At 42.1% G+C, this 18,387-nt stretch overlaps 1 protein-coding gene across 1 annotated transcript in view; it reads right to left on the minus strand.

Annotated features, from left to right (window-relative positions):
* Positions 1-3,614: 3,614 nt before the first annotated feature.
* The window catches only part of LOC110541178 (eukaryotic translation initiation factor 2 subunit 3, Y-linked), a 61,152-nt gene continuing 46,379 nt past the window's right edge, over positions 3,615-18,387 (minus strand). The window contains exon 12 of the mRNA XM_060376855.1: positions 3,615-3,909. Within this exon, the coding sequence (XP_060232838.1) occupies positions 3,792-3,909 (118 nt within the window). The 3' untranslated portion in view covers positions 3,615-3,791. The remainder of the gene's footprint in view (positions 3,910-18,387) is intronic.

Consider the following 18,387-nt stretch of genomic DNA (forward strand, 5'->3'; position numbering starts at 1 on the left):
GAGCTCAGGGTCCCACTTCTCTACTGCTGCATCAGTGAGACTTGGGTCCTGAGTTTGATAGCTCTTGTAATAAAGCTCTCTTGCAATTACATCGTGTCATCTCCTGGTGATCTTTGAGGATCCCGTGAACCTGGCATTACATTGTCACTTTAGTTATTCATCTTAGCCATTCTGATGGGGGTAAGGTGAAATATCAAGGTCATTTTGATTTGCATCTCTCTGATGGCTAAGGACGTTAACATTTACGTGTTTCTCTGCCATTCTACATTGCTCTTCAGAGAGTTCTCTGTTTAGCTCTATACCCCATTTTTTAATTGGATAACTTGATTTTTTGCTGTTTAACTTCTTGAGTTCTTTATATATGCTGGATATTAGCCCTCTGTCACATAGAGGGTTGGTGAAGATTCTTTCTCAATCTGTAGGCTGTCATTTTGTTTTGACAACAGTTTCTTTTGCTTTACAGAAGTTTCAATGAGGTCCCATTTATTGATTGTTGATCTTAGAGCCTGTGCTGTTGGTGTTCTGTTCAGGAAGTAGTCTCCTGTGCCAATGAGTTCAAGGCTCTTCTCCACTTTTTCTTCTAACCAATTTAATGTGTTTGGCTTTATGTTAAGATGTTTGATCCACTTGGACTTTAGTTCTGTGCAGGGTAGTAAGTATGGATCTTTTTTTCATTTTTCTGCATGTAGACATCCAGTTGGACCAGCACCATGTGTTGAAGATGCTATCTTCTTGCCACTGAATGGTTTTGGCTTCTTTGTAAAAAAGTCCATTATCCATAGGTGCACATACACATCTTAATCAGAGTTACTACTGCTGTGATTAAACATCATGATCAAAATCAAAGTGGGGAGGAAAGGTTTTATTTGACTTGCACTACCATATCACAATCCATCATTGAAGGAAGACAGGGTAGGAACTCGAAAGGAACTAATGCAAAGACTATGGAAGGGTGCTGTTTACTGGCTTGCTACCCATGGCTTGTTCACGACATGGCTTGCACCCCATAAGGCTTCCTCAGCCCACTTTCTTACAGAATACTGAACTACCAGCCCACCATCAGCTACAATGGGCTGGGCTCTCCCCCATCAATCACTAATTAAGAAAATGGTCTGATCTTATGGAGGGATTTTCTCAATTGAGTCTCCCTCTTCTCAAGAAGGTCTTATCTCAAATTAACATAAAGCCAAGCCAGTACAGCATACCATTCCCCAAACACACAGGGTTAACTTCATGAAACAAAGAAGGAAAAAAGTAATTAATTTTCTGGAATCATATATTTTAAGCAAGTAACATGAAAGGCTTTTGAACTCAGATCTCTGTTGTCAAAATCCATGCTGTCCCTCCATGATAGCCCCTGTAAGCTGCTAAGACCTCTATAAAGCATACCATCAGGGCTATAGAAATGGCCAAGGATCCTCATCCTAATAAGCTTTGCATCCTTCTTAGGACCTTGAGTAGCTGCACACCTTGCTTCTTCCTTCTTTTCTTGCTCTTCTTTTATGTAGTGCTCTTGTTCCTATGCCTACTTTATGACAAGGAAATTATGTGTTCACTGATTCAATCATTATGTACAGTCCTAAGGCCTGTCCTTCCAGCCCCAATTTAACTTGTTCAGCTCTTTAAAGTCTTCAGATGAAGTCACGTTTTGGGATAATAGAGGTTAAGGCTTTAACATACAAACTTTGTTGGGGTGATAAAATGCATCCTATAACAGAGTTCTAAGTAGTAAACAACAGAAAATTACTTGCTTCAGGAGAAGAATTTTAAAAGAGCTCTAAGGAGTTCACAGAATCATAGGAAAACTTGGAAAATAGACAGGACTGAGATGGTCAAGGTAAGAAGAACCCCAAGCCCTCTGCTGAGAGAGCCACTGATACTATCTTTTTGGCTCCTCTGTAATACTCATTTTCAGAAATTTATATCTGCTGCTACCCCCTCCCCACTGTGTTGTAAGAATGGATTTTCCATGCTCCTTGCTGCCTGGCCTATGAGTTCCTGATTTAAAGTTTGGATGGATATATGAATGTTTGGAGCATTCCTGCTTTTCCTGCAAGGAAGTATCTTGTGTTTTCTGCTTTTATATTAGGTGTTATTTTCTTCATGATTCATGGGGAGTCTCTCAAAATTGGAAGGAGGGGGGATGGGAGATGGCTCAGTAGTTAAGAGTCCTGGCTGCTGTTGCCAAGAACTTGGGTTCCATTCCCTGCATCGATAAGGTTGCTCACAACTGTCTGTAACTCCTGGTCTCTTGGGCACTGCTCACCTGTGGTGCATAGACACACATGCAGGCAAAACACTGTTGTACATATACTTTTAATTTTTAAAAATAAAAATAGAGAGAAGGTTCCAACATGGGCCATTGAGAATTACAAGTTATACCCAATAGATAGTAATTGCACTAGTAATACTAACCTTTACACATCTGAAGACAGCCAAGATGTGGCGTCAGCCTCCCCTGGCTTCAAGGCTGGTATAATGAGCAAGAGGGCAACCTGAGTGGACTGTGATGATGATCATGACAGAGGAGGGCAGAGAGGGTAGTGCTAGCCTCCGTGCTGATGTATATGGGTTATCAGGAGAAACTTCAGAAAATAATCTATAAGGATAATTGCTGAGACCTGAAGGAGAAAGGAGTATTAGCTAACTGAAAATTATATTCCCCACTCCTTTTTATCAAGCACCTGCTTTCAAAACTGCCAATATGAGAGCAAGGACAAGAACATAGAACCTTGGTTTTGTGCATTGCACCTCTCAGAAAAGATCAATCTCATATCAGTAATCTCACCATGACTGGCACATAAACCAGAAGCTTGTTTAATATGCCAGATGAAAGAACCATTTGCAAAACCACTCTAATTTGCAAAGCAAACTGGAACACTCACCTCAAAATATCAGTACATTTTCTTCTTTCTTCTGAGGATGTGACATATTGGAAGATAAAAATCAGAAGGTGGCATGGCAGTAGATCTGGCATGAGAACAAGGAATGTTTGGGCCAGTTTCAATAAAACTGAACAGCCAGTGAGTTTTGCCTCTATATATTCTATCATTATAATTCAGCCCAAGTACACAATAGAATCACCTAGGAAGGTTTTTTGTTCCTGGTACTCACCCTCTAAAGTTCTAAGTGGGCCTTGAGAAGTAAAGCCCAGAAAGGGATCTCATTTTCAGAGCCACCGAGGCAGTTCTAGCATGCAGCAATGGGCTGCTTTCTGGATGTTGCCAAATGTCTGCATTCAGTAAGGTGTCTCTCTCTGGGATACTGCCCAGAAAGAGGCCTTTTGTGGCCTTCCCTATTCCAGGCTTGTAGATTGGTAGCCCTCCGGTTTCCATCTCCATACATAGCCCTCTGGTTTCCATCTCCATACAGCATAGAATGTTCATCCGTTAAATTGCAGGTTGTCTCTACAGCTAATTCTGAGATTAGTACCAGACCACTTTGACTGAAGTGAGAGTGCCCCTCAGAGTTCCTGGATATGATTCCATAGATGAATTTTCACTTTTCTATACACAGTTAATTTCATTTATGGAAAGACTTTTATTTCAGGGACTATGGAATTATCCAGAGAATAATTCAGGCAGATTGTGTTTCTATGAACATAGCAGTGGTTCATGCAAAGATTTAGTGAAGTCTAAGTTCTCATCTTTTATTTATTTGTAATCCAGTCAAGTGTTAAAGCCCAGGCTGGTCTTGATCTCCTTATCCTCCTGCCTTAGCCTCTTGAATGCCAAGATTATAGGCCTGAGCCACCATGCCTCCCTTGAGTTCACTTCTGGATGCTGACAGTTTTAGGCATTGCATTTTGGTGAAAGGCTGTTTATAATCCTTACATCATTTAGAGTTGTGGTGAGTGGTGATGGTTCTAGATGAAAAATCCTTGGCACTTGGTGAAAGTGAGTATTCATCCTGTTGAGGAATATATAGGTCAAAAGTCAGGGTTCCTTCCTCACAATAAAACTTTCTGTCTCTTATTTTTTTAGAGTGAATTTTTTATTGTACTCTCAGATTTTGATACAAGCAGTACACAAACACACGTGCATATGGAAGATGATAACATATCACTCTTAAATCCAACAGTAACAGTTTGGGCATATAGAGAGAATGGTTCTGGATCTGTCTATATGTACCAATGCAGCATCACTGACAGATCATAAATAAGATAGTTTCAATAAAATACATTATTGAATTTAACAAAAATTAAAACTACAGCCAGGCACACATCATTGATCCCAGTCCCTGGGAGGCAGAGGCAGGCTGATCTCTGTGAGTTTGAGGCCAGCTTGGTTTACTGATTAAGTTCTGGGCAAGATAGGGCTGTAAAAGAGCAACCCTATCTCAAAAAAATAATAAAATAAAATAAAATAAAATAAAATAAAATAAAATAAAATAAAATAAAATAGACACATATACCAAACGAACGAACTGAAGAGATCTAGCTTGAGAACAACCAAGAAAACTGAGAAAACTGGGGACTTTCCACTAATTGCCAAGTGCAGAGTACACCCTCTTTCCTCTGCTCCCCAACCCCACCCCAGGATTCAAACCTCACAGACAGTCAGACAGCTGGAAAAGTCCTAAGGATAAAGATGCAGGTAGTCTTTGGAACATCTACACAGACAATTGGTGGAAAAAACCCCAAGGACATAGGTGGGGGCAGGCAGTCCCTGGAGAAACTGCAAAGCAGGCAGATTAACATACTGAACACACTGGAAACTCTCCATACTGGAATGTCCCAAGCAAGTATCCAGACCCCAAAATATCCACCAATGAAAAGTTGCCTTGCTGTTATTTCCAAAGTTGCCTATGAAAACCCAAAGCTTTTGCTCCTCAGTGTTGTCTCTCCTTACAGAGCAGGAGAACCCAACATGTTGGTTTCAGTAAACCTCTTGCTGTTTGCATTGATCCTGATCTCCATGCCTCACTCAAAGGCCTTCCCCGGTAACATACAACTCCCAGAGTCTTACAGAAAAAACAAACAAACAAAAAAACCACTAAGGATACAGATTAATGATAGAAATATTAAAAAAAATGAAGGCTGGATCTGGAGGTGTGTTCCTGAAATTTCAGTATTCTGGACATAGAGGCATGAGCTGCACAGCCTGATCATCTCTTAGAAAACCAGAACCGAATCAGGGAAAGCATGACAAGATGGTAGAAATCATGGGAGCTGTGTTTACTGCATTGCTTCATGTTAAGCAGCACTGAATGACTGTTGTGTGTTGTGATGAGGTGATTAATTGTTATGCTTCTCCCATGGTCTCACTCCTGCCTCCTAATTCTTGTTACTCACATTTAAAAATTCTGTCAAAGATACATGGTATTTATGTTCTGTTTTGCAATAAAATCCTGTTAGTTATTAAGGCTTAACTTAAACAGAGCCAGCACAGTCATAATAAGATGGTGGGAGGAGAACGAACAATCCATACATTAGCTTCTTGTCTTTTTTTAAATTTCTCTGTCTTTCCCTCTCACCCATTGTCCCAAGGGTGGAGCAGCATGTGTGTGTATATTAGAGAATAACTTGCAGGAACGGATTCTCTTTTCTGTCATGTAGGCTCTAGGGATTGAACTCAGGGCATCAGATTTGGCAGCAAAGGTGCCTTTACCCACTGAGCCAGATCACCAGACCTAGTAGTTTGGTTGTCATGAATATCTTTTTGAGTGTACATGTGTATATCTGGTGTGGGGGGGGGCAGGGGCACATGCATGCCTGTGGAGGCCAGGAGTTGCCATTCTCCACCTTAGTTTTTGAGACAGGGTCTCTCACAGAAACCGGAACTCACTGATTGGTTAGCCTGGTTGGCAAGGAAGCTCCAAAGATACCCCTGTCCCTACCTGTCCAGTGGTGCTGTTATTATAGGTGTGCCCAATTACAACCAGCTTGGGGCTGTGACTTGAACTTCCATAAAAAGGCTGAAAGGACAGAACCAACTCCATAAAGTTGTCTTCTGATGCCATACTATGGCATATGCATGCTCGCACCCCACCCTAATTAAAAAGTTACAGAGACCAAGGTATAGCTCAATGATAGAAAGCATTAGAGTCTCTCTAATACATGAGAGACTCTGTCTCCAGCAGCACTACCACCATAAAGAACAATAAAAGGTAGAATTTCTAAAATGGTGTATGGAATCAGTAGCAAGGGAAAACAAACTAAAATAACCACCCTAAGTTCTAGGTTTTCGTGTGTGTGTTTTTCCTTTTTTTTTTTTTCTTGGTTGTTTGTTTGTTGTTGTTGTTGTTGTTGTTTTGAGGCAGATTCTCTGTGTGTAGCCCTAGCTGTCCTGACCTTGTTCTTTAGACCAGGCTGGCCTCAAACTCTGCCTCTGCTTCCCAAGTGCTAAAATAAAAGGTGTGACACTATCATGCCCAGTTTTCTACCTGTTTCCTTCCCCTTGCCCCATTACAGAAGTGATTCTGAAGAGCTTAAGATAGCCTGAATATAACTCCATTTTGAAATAAAGATCTTAACTAGGAAATGAATTCAGGTACCAGGAAATATCACAGAGTGTACACCTGGCAGAAAACAAAGTTAACTCTCCTAGCAACAGCCTTCAGGAAATATAACAGAATAAATGCTTCATAAAAAATAGAGACAAACTCCCTGGCAATAATCAATGGGAATTGGTTGAGAATTGGGTGGGAAAATTCTCCCCAATGTTTCAGATGTGATTTAGAAAAATAGCCATTGTGATTATATGCCTTAGCCATTGTGATTATGTGCCTCAGAAAAGGTCACCCACCCTGCTAAACTTCACCCAATTCTGTAATGCCAAGGCTTGTGCCCCCCTGCTTGCTGCCATGGAAACCCCAAGCTCACAGACTTTCCCTTTAAAAACCCTGCTCACTCAGAGCTCAGGGTCCCACTTCTCTACTGCTGTGCCAGTGAGACTTGGGTCCCGAGTTCGATCACTCTTGTAATAAAGCTCTCTTGCAATTACATCGTGTCATCACCTGGTGGTCTCTGAGGGTCCCATGAACCTGGCATAACAATTCTAGGATAATGATATTTTGGCATGTTTCTGTGATTAAGGACCATGTTGCTTTGGTTTTGGTCTCCTTGATACAGCTACAATCATCTGAGAAGAGAAAGTCTCAATTGAGAAAAATGCCTCCATCAGATTTGTCTGTAGGTAAGCCTTTGGGCCATTTTCAGGATTAGTGATTCATCTGAGAGGCCCCAGGGCACTGTGGGCAGTGTCATCCCTGGGTAGGTGGTCCTGGAGTGTTAAAGAAAGCAAACTGAGGAAGTCAGGAGGAGTAAGTAAGTTGCTTCAGTTCCTGCCTCTAGGTTTCTTAACTCTGAAAATGATTAATTTTTAGTTAGAACTAAGTGTTAAGTTCTTACATAAATAATAAAATGGCAAAGTATAAGAAAGAGCTGGGGGGGCATGGCACACACCTGTAATCTCAGCATGTGGGGAGGCAGAGACAGGCAGATCAATGAGAGTTTGAGACCAGCCTGGTCTACAAAGCTAGTCCAGAACAGCGAAGGCTACACACAGAAACCGGTCTTGAAAAAGCAGAGAGAGGCCGGAGCCAAGATGGCAGCTCCAGGAAAACAGCGCGTCAGAGGAGCAGGACAGCACTTTCCCTGCAGAGATCAGGAGACTGAACTCGGGGCCCTGAAACTACATCGATCGTGTTTCCCAGGTGAGGGGAGGCTCCCACGGCTTGGGAATCGGTCTGGTCCACTCACGGCTACCCAGCCAGAACCCGGAAGAAATCCCGGGTAACGCAGGCTTTGGGTCTCCGGGCTGGAGCCACAAGCAGGCGTGTCCCAGCCACTTTCCCAGGCTGACCCGTGGGCACAAGGGTACCTGAGACTGGGAGTCCCAGTCGCGGGGGACCCCACGGGGAAGCAGGGTTGCGGGTCTGATCACAGATCACCCAGTCTTTCACCAGAAGGTCTCTGCCGCCATCACAGCCGAGCTCCTGCCGTGTGCAGAGAGCTTTGCGCTCAGCTCAGCGGTACAGACAAGCTGCGCGCCCCAGTACAACAGGGACTGGGAACCCCTGTCCGGAGAGGACCCCACAGAGAAGGAAGAAATCGTGCTGCTGGGGTCACCTAGGGGAAGTCTAGCAGACTGCAGATTGCAAACAGACAGAACTGAGTGCCCCAAGACACCAGAGCAGTACTCACCCGCCACAGATTACCACAGTTGATCACTAAATTTACAGCAAGAAACGCAGGAGGGCAGCTGCCCCCAGGACTTCTCCCGGTGAGAGGAGAGCCCTCTTGACTAATCAGGACCATAGTTACCACCCAGGTGTCTATGCCTGAGGTGAGCTGTAGCAACTCCTGAAAAACACCAGACATCCAGGGATCATACCCAAAAAGCTGGGAAGGCTTCCTTGGAGAAAAACCATCCTCCTGCCAAAGGGATTCTCTCCACTACAACAGTCCAGGAACAACCAGAAACTAAATTCAAACAACTAAAATAACCCAATGGGTAGAGGACAGCGTAAAAGTTCAACCAACAAAAGCCAGAGCTTTATGGCATCTCCAGAACCCAGTTATCCAGGGGCAAATAGCCCTAGACACCCCAGCATAAATGAAATTCAAGGAGACGACCTAACATCTATGCTCAAGAAGTTGATAACAGAGGAAACAAATAAAATACGAAAAAAATAGAAGAAGCTGAAGCCAAAAAGTATGTGGCCTTTAGAGAGGAAATGCTTAAATCACTGAATGAAATAAAAGAATCAGTGGATTGTTCAAACAAACAGCTGAAGGAATTGACAGAAAAATCATGAAAATACAGTCAGACAGGGGAAGGAAACCAACAAAATAGCTCAAGACCTGAAGATAGAATTGGAAAAATTAAAAAAAACACAAATGGAAGGAATTGTGGAGAGAAAGAACTTAGGGAAGAAAGCAGGAACTACAGAGGTTAGCATAACCAATAGGCTACAAGAAATGGAAGTAAGAATCTCAGGTGTGGAAGATACAATAGAAGAAATAGATGTATCTGTCAAAGAAAATGTTAAATCTAAAAAATTCCTAACACAGACCATCCAAGAAATTCAAGACAACATAAAAAGACAAAACCTAAGAATAATAGGAATAGAGGAAAAAGAAGATTCCCTGCACCAAGGCCCAGAAAATATTTTCAACAAAATCATTGAAGAAAATTTCCCCAACTTAAAGGAGAGGCCAATAAGAATACAAGAGGCCTATAGAACACCCAATATATTAGACCAGAAAAGAAAATCCTCCCGCCACATAATAATCAAAACTGTAAGTATACAGAACAAAGAAAAAATACTAAAAGCTGCAAGAGAAAAAGGCCAAGTAACATATAAACCCATTAGAATCACACCTGACTTTTCAACAGAGACTATGAAAGCCAGAAGGGCCTGGACTGATATCATGCAGACCCTAAGAGAACACAGATATCAGCCCAGGCTACTATACCCCACAAAACTCTCAGACCTCATAGACGGAGAAAACAAGATATTCAATGACAAAAACAAATTTCAACAATACCTACGAACAAATCCAGCATTACAGAAGACACTGGAAGGGAAAATACAACCCAAGAAAGCTAGCTACATTCAAGAAAACACAGAAAATAAATAACTCCACTACAGTTAAACAAAAAGCAACCAAGCACACAACCGTATGACCACAGCCAACATCAAATTCAAAGGATCTAACAGCCACTGGTCATTACTGTCTCTCAATATCAATGGACTTAATTCTCCAATAAAAAGACACAGACTAACAGAATGGATGCATAAACAAAACCCAGCAATCTGTTGTATACAAGAAACACACCTAAGTCACAAAGATAGACATTACCTGAGGGTAAAGGGATGGAAGACGGCTTTTCAAGCAAATGGACGCAAGAAGCAAGCAGGAGTAGCCATTCTAATATCTGATAAAATAGACTTTCAACCAAAATTGATCAAAAAAGATGGGGAAAAACACTTCATACTCATCAAGGGAAAATTCCACTAAGAAGACATCACAATCCTGAACATCTACGCCCCAAATACAAGGGCACCCACATTTGTAAAAGAAACATTGATAAAACTTAAACCACATATAGATCCCCACACACTAATAGTGGGAGACTTCAACACCCCACTCTCAAAAAAGGACAGGTCAACCAAACAGAAATTAAATAAACAATATCTCTAACAGAGGTCATGAATCAAATGGAGCTAACAGACATTTATAGAACCTTACACCCAAACACAAAAGAATTTACCTTCTTCTCAGCACCTCATGGAACCTTCTCCAAAGTAGACCACATAGTTGGTCACAAAGCAAGCCTCAACAAATACAGGAAGATTGAAATAATCCCTTGTATCCTGTCTGATCACCATGGAATAAAGCTGGACCTCAGTAACAACAGAAATAGCAAAAAGCCTACACATACATGGAAACTGAACAACTTGCTACTATAAGACAGCTGGGTCAGGGAAGAAATAAGGAAAGAAATTAAAATCTTCCTAGAACTCAATGAAAATGAAGACACAACATACCCAAACTTGTGGGACACAATGAAAGCAGTGATAAGAGAAAAGTTCATAGCACTAAGTGCCTTCAAGAAGAAATTTGAGACAGCGCATTCAAGCAACTTAATGGCTCACTTAAAAATCCTAGAAAAAGAAGAAGCAGACACACCAAGAAGGAGCAGACGGCTAGAAATAATCAAACTCAGGGCTGAAATCAATCAATTAGAAACAAATAAAACAATTCAAAGAATCAATGAAACCAAGAGCTGGTTCTTTGAGAAAATCAACAAGATCGACAAGCCCTTAGCCAAGCTAACTAAAAGGCAGGGAGACACCACCCAAATCAACAAAATCAGAAATGAAAAGGGGGACATAACTACAGACACTGAGGAAATCCAAGCAATCATTAGGACTTACTTCAAAAGTCTATATGCCACAAAATTTGAAAATCTAAACAAAATGGACAATTTTCTTGATCGAATTGACTTACCAAAGCTGAATCAGGACCAGGTAAATCAACTAACTAGTCCTATATCCCCCAAGGAAATAGAAGCAGTCATCAAAAGTCTCCCATCCAAAAAAAGCCCAGGACCTGATGGTTTCACCGCAGAATTCTACCAGACATTCAAAGAAGAGCTAACACCAATTCTCTTCAAACTATTCGACAAAATAGAAACAGAAGGAACATTACCAAACTCATTCTATGAAGCCACAGTCACCTTGGTACCTAAACCTCACAAAGACTCAACAAAGAAAGAGAATTTCAGGCCAATCTCCCTTATGAACATTGATGCAAAAATACTCAACAAAATACTCACAAACCCAATACAAGAACACATCAAAGATATCATCCACCATGACCAAGTAGGCTTCATCCCAGGTATGCAGGAGTGGTTCAATATATGCTGCAATGCTAGTAAATTTACTAGCTGATTACTCGCATGCCTCACTGGGTGCCTGTGCCCGTTGATGCCCCTCACGCTATGTCTCTTCAGACAGAAAAGGGATCTTGGAATTACAGCTGCGATTTTTACTGCCATCTCATTGGCGGCTGTTGGAGCTACCACCACGGCATTAGACAGGAGTCATACTGTGCAGACTGCTCAGACCCTGAATAACCTTTTAGCCAATGTAGCTCATGCCTTAGATGTACAAAAAGGAATTAATGCTCAACTAAAAGGAGGCTTGATGGTGTTCAATCAGAGGATTGACCTCGTGCAGGAGCAAATTGATACCCTATGGCAAATCGCTCAACTTGGCTGTCAATGAAAGTATGCTGGACTTTGAGTCACTAGCATACAACATGAGAATTTTCCCTGTGCTGCAAATATGTCTAAACAATTGTCTAGCTATCTTTTAGGTAATTGGATTGGAGAATTTGATACTACGATGGAGCAGCTGAGAGTGGCCATTATCACAGTAAATTCTACCAGAGTGGATGCAGGACTAGCCACAGGATTATCATCATGGATTGCTGCAGCCATGAATCATCTGAAGGAATGGGCAGGCCTGGGAGCAGGCCTTCTGGTGTTGGTCTCCTTGGTTTGCCTGTGGTATATATGCAAGATTAGAGTCTCACAACAGCGTAATGCAGCCATGACCATTCAGGGCTTAACAGCCATTGAAGCAGAACAGTCTCCCCAAGCATGGTTGGATACCATAAAAAGCTAAAATGTTATGCTCAGGATGCGAGGCTAAGCACTGCACTCAGGGTCAGCCGCTTTCGACCCAGAGAAGAGCATGTCTGGTTGCATGCGGATTGATGCCCCAGGTCCCGCCTCTGAGAAAAAGGTATCGGAAGGGTCTGATGCTCTTTGGGTGGATGACACCTAAATGAACATCGGTACAAAGTCCCAATTTATTTCTAATATCAGAGATCAGACCTCTACTCTTGCCTGATGCGTCTAAAACAAAAAGGGGGAACTGTAGAGAGCTGTGAAATGCCGCGCCTTAAAGATGGAGCTGGTTTCTGCCTTCCACCTTCCCAATGTTGAGTGCTCTCTGTCACAAACAACTCCACATTTGGCTAAGGCTGAGGATCTGGCTTGCTTCCATGTATGTGGACCTATCTGCATTGCCCATGTGGCATGCTGGGGTTGGCTACCCAGAGGCTATTTAAGCTGTGGGCTGGTTTTCCCCAGGGTCAGATGATTGTTCAAGGTTCCTGAATAAACTGCATTGAAAAAAAAAAGAAAAAGAAAAAGCAGAGAGAGACTGTCTTGAAAAAAACCAAAACAACCCCCCAAAACCCAAAGAGTAAGACAGTTATAGTAGAACAGTACAATTATAGCAACTAAATTTCTACAGTATACTCCAGAGTTGTTTCAAGCAAATTATTTCTTGAATAACATCTAAATTCAGTCAAATGAGGGCCAACAAGTTGGTTTAACAAGTAAGGGTACTTGCCACCAAGCCTAATGACCTGAATTCAATCCCAGGGAATACATAGGTGGAAGAAGAAGACTGACTCTAGCAAATTGTCCTCAGTCTCCACCCAGACACTATGGCATACATGCACATTGATGCATACACAAAAAGAAATGAATAAATGTCATAATAATTATATTCAGACAATCTGAAAAACAGATTTTAAATGGCAAATGAAAGTCTAGATTACAATATAGAATAAAAAGAAAAGAGAGATTACAAAACAGTCCAAAAGGTAACCCCAAAGAATGACTATCATCACACAAATTAGAGATGAACTATATTACTGAAGTAAGAAAATGAAGAGACAATAGCTCATCATGTTCATTCAGCAAACATGCAAGCATCATTCCCAAAAAACCACACAGGATAGTTGGCAAGGCAACAAAACTCTCCTCCTATATTCTTCAAGACAGAGTACCCATGCAACTGTGACAGTTATGATGTCCCTGGGGTGAGAAATGGCATCCACTTTCTCTTTTCTTTAGGATACTGCCTACTACATATAAATACTTCAAATGACTACCAGGAATATTTGGCAGTTTTTAGAAATAATACAAAGGATGAGTCACACACATAAAAAGGATAATCTCCCTACATGCTGAAAAAGCATTTGACAAAATCCAACATCCATTCATGTTTAAAGTATTGGAGAGATCAGGGATACAAGGCACATATCTAAACATAGTAAAGGCAATATACAGCAAGCCTACAGCCAACATCAAACTAAACGAAGAGAAACTTAAAGCAATCCCACTAAAATCAGGGACAAGACAAGGCTGCCCACTCTCTCCATATCTCTTCAACATAGTGCTGGTAGTCCTTGCTAGAGCAATAAGACAGATGAAGGAGATCAAGGGGATACAGATTGGAAAAGAAGAAGTCAAATTATCACTATTTGCAGATGATATGATAGCATACATGAGTGACCCCAAAAACTCTACCAGGGAACTCCTACAGCTGATAAACACCTTCAGCAAAGTGGCTGGATACAAAATTAACTCCAAAAAATCAGTAGCCTACCTGTATACAAAAAGACAAAAGGGCTGAGAAAGAAATTAGGGAAACAACACCCTTCACAATAGCCACAAATGACATAAGGTACCTTGGAGTAACCCTAACCAAGGAAGTCAAAGACTTGTATGAAAAAAATTTCAAGTCTCTGAAGAAAGAATTAGAAGAAGATATGAAAACATGGAAAGATCTCCCATGCTCAGGGCTTGGCAGGATTAACATAGTAAAAATGGCCATCTTACCAAAAGCAATCTACAGACTTAATGCAATTCCCATCAAATTGCCAACACAATTCTTTACAGACCTGGAAAGAAAAATTCTCAACTTTGTATGGAATAACAAGAAACCCAGAATTGCTAAAACAATCCTCTACAATAAAAGATCTTCTGGAGGTATCTCCATCCCTGATATTAAGCTGTACTATAGAGCAACAGTTTATAAAAACTGCATGGTACTGGCATAGAAACAGAATGGTGGATCAATGGAATTAAACAGAAGACCCAGAAATAAACCCACACAGTTATGGACACCTGATCTTTGACAAAGATGCCAAAACCATACAATGGAAAAAAGATAGCACCTTCAACAAATGGTGCTGGTCCAACAGGTTGTCTACATGTAGAAAAATGCAAATAGATCCATACTTATCACCCTGCACAAAACTGAAGTCCAAGTGGATCAAAGACCTCAACATAAAACCAGACACATTAAATCGGCTAGAAAAATAACTGGGGAATACCCTAGAACTCATTGGTACAGGAGAAAACTTCCTGAACAGAACCAACAGCAACAGCACAGGCTCTAAGAGCAACAATCGATAAATGGGACCTCGTGAAACTGAAAAGCTTCTGTAAAGCAAAGGACACTGTCATCAAAACAAAGCGACTGCCTACAGATTGGGAAAGAATCTTCACCAACCCTTTATCTGACAGAGGACTCATATCCAGTATATATAAAGAACTAAAGAAGCTGAAAAGCAGCACACCAAGTAATCCAATTAAAAATGGGGAACAGAGCTAAACCGAGAACTCTCTGTAGAGGAATATCGAATGGCAGAGAAGCATTTAAAGAAATGCTCAACCTCACTAGCCATTAGGGAATTGCAAATCAAAATGACCCTGAGATTTCACCTTACACCCATGAGAATGGCCAAGATGAAAAACTCAAGTGACAACACATGCTGGAGAGTTTCCTTCTCCACTGCTGGTGGGAATGTAAACTTGTACTACCACTCTGGAAATCAATCTGGCGCTTTCTCAGACAACTAGGAATAGCGCTTCCTCAAGATCCAGCTATACCACTCCTAGGCATATATCCAAAAGAGGCTCAAGTACACAAAAAGGACATTTGCTCAAACATGTTTGTAGCAGCTTTATTTGTAAGAGCCAGAAGCTGAAAACAGCCCAGATTCCCCTCAACTGAAGAAAGGATGCAGAAATTGTGGTATATCTATACAATGGAGTATTACTCAGCAATGAAAAATAAGGAAATCATGAAATTTGCAGGTAAATGGTGGGACTTGGAAAGTATCATCCTGTGTGAGTTGTCCCAGAAGCAAAAAGACACACATGGTATATAAGGTACATACTCATATAGTTATATAATATAGGATAAACCCACTAAATTCTGTACATCTAAAGAAACTAAGCAAGAGAGAGGACCTTAACTAAAACTCTCAATCCCCATCCTGAAAGGCAAAGAGGATGGACATCAGAAGAAGAAAACAAGAAACAACCTAGGAACCTGCCACAGAGGGCCTCTGAAAGCCTCTGCCCTGCAGATTATCAAAGCAGATACTGAGCCTGATGGCCAACTGGCAGGCAGAGTGAATGGAATTTTATATAAGAAGTGGGAAATAGTAAGAGCTGGAGAGGACAGAAACTCCATAAGGAGAGCAACAGAACAAAAAAAAAATTGCATACAGGGAACTTCCTGAGACTCATACTCCAACCAAGGACTATTCATGGAGATAACCTAGAACCCCTGCACAAATGCAGCCCATGGCAGTTCAGTGTCCAAGTGGGTTACATAGTAATGGGAAGAGGGACTGCCTCTGACATAATCTGATTGGCCTGCTCTTTGATCACCTCTATCTGAGGGAGGAGCAGCCTTACCAGGCCACAGAAGATGGCAATGCAGTTACTTCTGATGAGAACTGATAGACTAAGATCAGAAAGAAGGAGAGGAGGACCTCCCCTATCAGTGGACTTGGGGAGTGGCATGCATGCAGAAAGGGGATGGAGGATGGGATCGGGAGGGGAGGACGGAGGAGCTTAAAATGAATAAAATGTAATTAATAAAAGTTAAATAAAAAATTTTAAAAAGGCTAATATTAAGCTTATTTTCAAAATGAACAGACCCAGAATTTTTTGTACCAACATGGTTAAATCTTGAAAGTAAACACCAGTAGGTAGTGAGATGGCTCAGTGGGAAAATAAGCCTGAGGACCCAAGTGTGATCCCTGGAACCAACATCAGAAAGCTGGTTGTGAGCTGGGCAACCTTTGTGAGTAGTGGTGCATACCTTTGATCTCAGCACTCAGGAGGCAGAGGCAGGCAGATCTTGGTTCCAGACCAGCCTGGTATACAAAGCAAGTTCCAGAACATACAGAGAAACCCTGTCTTGAAAAACAAAACAAAATAAATAAAAATACAAAACAAGTGTGGGGGGATACAAAGTCAATAAAGTGTAATTAATAAAAAAATAAAATAAAAATATAAAAAATGGAAAAACAAAACAGACAAAAAAAATCTAAAAAATTATGTCTGAGACTGATTTCTTGCTTGAATAGAGTTTTGGTCGCTGAGGAATATATGGGATGGATAAGTAAATGGGAAAGAGGACTAGGTATGACAGGGAAAGAATAAAGGGCCACAGGGACCTTGGGAACACCGAACTTACCTTTACCTTAGGAGCATGATCAAAGACTTTCAGAAGGATGGGGCTTTAGCTGAGAACTGAAGGAAAGCCACAACTTGGCCATGCCATGTGGTCATCACCATGGGTGGGAGGGGGAAGGAGGAAAAGGAGAGCAAACAGGAGAGCACAAAAAGCCAGGATGGGGTGGAAGGGATTGAGATAATAGGAACACACACAGTTGGTAAGAGGTTGTTTACTGTGTTGGTTACAGGGAAAGGAAGGAAGCAATGCAGGCAGAAAAGAATAAGAATATAAGGAAGGAAAGAGGGAAGGAGGGAGAACAGGAAGAAACAATAATAGAAGCAAGTTCATTTCCTACCTTTAATAGAAGGCCTGTGCCCACTGTTGGCTCAGAGCATAAAAGTATCTGCTACCTAGCTGGGTGAGGTGGATTTTTAATCCTAGTATTGAGGGTGGCAGAGGCAAGCAGATCTCTGAGTTTGAGGCCAGCCTGGTCTATAAGCAAATGTAGGACAGCCAAGGCTACACAGATACACAGAGAAACCCTGTCTTAAAAAAAAAAAACCAACCAACCTACCTACCAGCCAGCCAGCCAGCCAGTCAGCCTGCCTACCTGCCAACCAACCAAAGAAACAAAACCCCCAAAATTGCTACCACACCTAATGACCTGAGTTCAATACCCAGGAGAAAAACAACTGATGAAATTTGCCGTTTGTACTCTGACTTTTACATATACCATGGCACATACCCTGACCCATCCACACAAATAAATGAAATGTAACAAAAGTAAATTAACAAAAATTGGAGAGCCGAGGAGGAGGGGCAAGATGGCGGCGCCGGGAGGACTCTCGTTCTGAGCAGCAACAGCAGGATCAGCACAGTGACCAGCAATCAGAACTCGCGGCCATAAGACACAGTCATTGTGTTTCCAAGGTGAGAGGATACCCCACAGTGGGGGATTCAATCAGCTTTTAACTCACCCGGCTAAACCACGGAAAAAATCTCAGCTCCACCAGACACTTGGCTGCTGGCCGCCAGCCCCAGCCCCAGCCCAGAGCCACAAGCCAGTGTCTCTGGTCACGGTCCCAGACTGAACCGTGCACGCCACACAATCAGAGACTGGAATTTTCAGTTGAGAGATAACCCCACAGTACAGGAAACGATTGGGACAGATCTTAGGTCACCCAGATATCCCCTGGAAAAGACTCAGGTTCCACGGGCACCCCAGGAGCCAGCCCAGAACCAGAGCTGGGGACCCAGGCTCTGGCACAGAGCTCTGCCTGAGCGCCTGATTTGCCGCCTGAGATAGAACCGTGGGCACCAGGGCACCAGTGAATGAGTTTCACTGTCTGGTACAAACACACAGGGAGGGAAACCGCTGGTCTGATATCAGAGTACTCAGCCGACACCCCCAACCTGAAAAGGTCCCCGGAAAAATTACTCAGCTTAGGGAGGCACCCAGGCTTCCAAAGGCCGGAAAGGCAGACACAGGCAGGTTCTGCACACCAGACAGCTGGCAGAGACTGAGCAGCCATCACTCAGCTGTGCTCCAGACACAGGCAGTTTCTGCGGCCAGCCAGCTGGTGGACACTGAGC

The sequence above is a fragment of the Meriones unguiculatus genome (genome assembly GCF_030254825.1).
Source record: "Meriones unguiculatus strain TT.TT164.6M chromosome Y unlocalized genomic scaffold, Bangor_MerUng_6.1 ChrY_unordered_Scaffold_35, whole genome shotgun sequence".
NCBI classification, from domain to species: Eukaryota; Metazoa; Chordata; class Mammalia; order Rodentia; family Muridae; genus Meriones; species Meriones unguiculatus.